At 23.0% G+C, this 2153-nt stretch overlaps 1 protein-coding gene across 1 annotated transcript in view, besides 6 other annotated features; it reads left to right on the top strand.

Annotated features, from left to right (window-relative positions):
* Window positions 1–1192, top strand: part of EDI_145010 (uncharacterized protein) — a gene marked incomplete at both ends in the record, with an annotated part of 1911 nt that extends 719 nt beyond the window's left edge. The window contains one exon of the mRNA XM_001733169.1: window positions 1–1192. This exon is cut by the window's left edge and continues 719 nt beyond it. Within this exon, the coding sequence (XP_001733221.1) occupies window positions 1–1192 (1192 nt within the window).
* Window positions 1193–1202: 10 nt separating this feature from the next.
* Window positions 1203–1252: a sequence feature (AT_rich).
* A 33-nt stretch (window positions 1253–1285) lies between these two features.
* Window positions 1286–1308: a sequence feature (AT_rich).
* A 298-nt stretch (window positions 1309–1606) lies between these two features.
* Window positions 1607–1789: a microsatellite.
* A 19-nt stretch (window positions 1790–1808) lies between these two features.
* Window positions 1809–1929: a microsatellite.
* A 72-nt stretch (window positions 1930–2001) lies between these two features.
* Window positions 2002–2027: a sequence feature (AT_rich).
* Window positions 2028–2049: 22 nt separating this feature from the next.
* Window positions 2050–2153: a repeat region.

The raw sequence follows: 2153 nt of genomic DNA, 5'->3' as shown, positions 1-2153 counted from the left end.
GATTAAAAGAATGAAAAGAGAACAAGGAAGAAATCAATATTATGCTTCAAATGATGATAGTGTACATTGTCAGTCTTCAGATAATATTAATGTATTTGAGATTCTTTCATTTAGTCCTGAAAAAAGCTATATAAAATCATATGAAGAAACAGTTTCAAAATGTATTGATTTATTTGACTCTAATGATTATCCAATTCAGGTCGTATTCTCAGCGAATGATGAAGAAAAATCAATTTATTCACAATGGATAGAAAAGATATTATCACCATATGATGATGTTGATATGATTGTTTCTGGGAGAATATCAAATTTTACAGAAAGTATAATGAAAAGAGAATATGGAAATATTTTATATGACCCACACACATGTAAAGTAAGAGAAAGTTATGTAAGTCCAGAAGTACTTGGAGAGTGGTATACAAATCCAAATATTATTAATTATGGTGATATTGAACATAAAGTTTCACAACCTTCAGTTATGAAATGGGAACAAATGAAATTAATGAGAAAACCAAGAAAACCAACAGAAATAGTAGTTTATACGGATCCTCTTTGTTATTCTGGTTGTTCGACATTAGCAAAAGGATTAAAAGAATGGGGAAGTGCTATTATTGTAGGATATGGTGGTGACCTATATGGTACAGATGATGAATTTGAAGTAGGATTATCATCAAGTAATGCTATTTATGTTAGTGATATAGATAAAGATAATATTTTAAAACAATATGGATATAATCTTAAAATAAGTATTTTAGAAAGATACAAACATAATTATAATTACAACGAGAATATTCCTAGTGAATTTCTAACAGATATTGTTGATGAAAGAATACATATTAGTAGCAGTGTCTATAATAGAGACGAAATAATAAAAGAAGAAACAAAGAAGATAGTTGAAAAGTATAAAACAAAATGTAATCCAAAGAATAAAAGATTAGTTAAAAGAGATAGTAGATGTGATAAAGAAATTAATATAGAACATGGACATGGAGGATATGAATGTGGAGATAATGGAGAATGGAGTACAAAATGTGTACTAGCCTATTGTGATTTAGGATATAAATTTGATTATATCAATAATAATTGCATTGAAAATGTATGTGTTTATCCACCAAATCCAAATAATGGAACACCAGGAATGACAATAAGCATAGTCCTAATAATAATTGGAATAATCACATTAATTATCTAATTGAAGAAAGATTAATTTAATATTTAATTTTGTTTAATAAAATAAATAATAATAAATAAAGGTGTAAAGAAGCAAAGAGATAGTTTGAATATCTAAATATATTTTTTAAATAAAAACAAGTTAATTAAGTATAGATTGAATTATCTTCTATTGTTCTTTGTTTTTTTAAGTTTAATACCATCAATATTAGTTAGTGTCTCTACAAAATATTATATTATTATAGAAACAATGTTCTATGATATCCATCATGTTTTAATTACAATGTTTTTTTGAATTATTTAATCTTCTCTTCATTCAATAACACATTGATAGAAATTACTGTTTGGATTAGTGTTTATTACTTTTATTATAATTTCTATTTACAAATTATTCTAGATCAACACTTCATTCATTATTCTATTTCTTTATTCTATGTAGTTTCATTTCTTATTGTTTGTTTATTATGTATTATTTATATTAACTTCTTCTTATTCTTTATTTTTTTCATTCTTCTAGTTTTATTTATTTTCATATCAAATATTGATATTATCATTACCATTCTTGTGTATTTATTATCAGTTTCTTTTCTTCTATTTCTTTCATTGTTAAATTTCTTTTGTTAATGAATTGGTATCATTTTGTATTGTTATTCTTTGTTATTATTTATCTTTTTCTACCTTTCTTATTGCTATTTCATCTTATTATTATATTAGTGTTTGTTTTGATTTATCTCTTCATTTTTTCTCTGTCTTTATATTATCACAATTATCAGAATGATTTAAAATGATATCATTATTTATTATTTCTCTAACATTTCTAATTTCTCTTTCTTTTATTTTAATTTATTATTAATTATCATCATTTATTTCTCATTATTTGATTGTTCTTTTTATTTGTATTTCATTTATATTTCATTTTCATTTATATCATTATTATATGAATTATCATTAATTATGATGAAATGTTTTGTTATTTTTTATTT

Source organism: Entamoeba dispar, genomic scaffold (assembly GCF_000209125.1).
Source record: "Entamoeba dispar SAW760 scf_1105229457589 genomic scaffold, whole genome shotgun sequence".
NCBI classification, from domain to species: Eukaryota; Evosea; order Mastigamoebida; family Endamoebidae; genus Entamoeba; species Entamoeba dispar.
The sequence above is the reverse complement of the archived record's forward strand: the minus strand, read 5'-3'. Positions and strand labels throughout refer to the sequence as shown.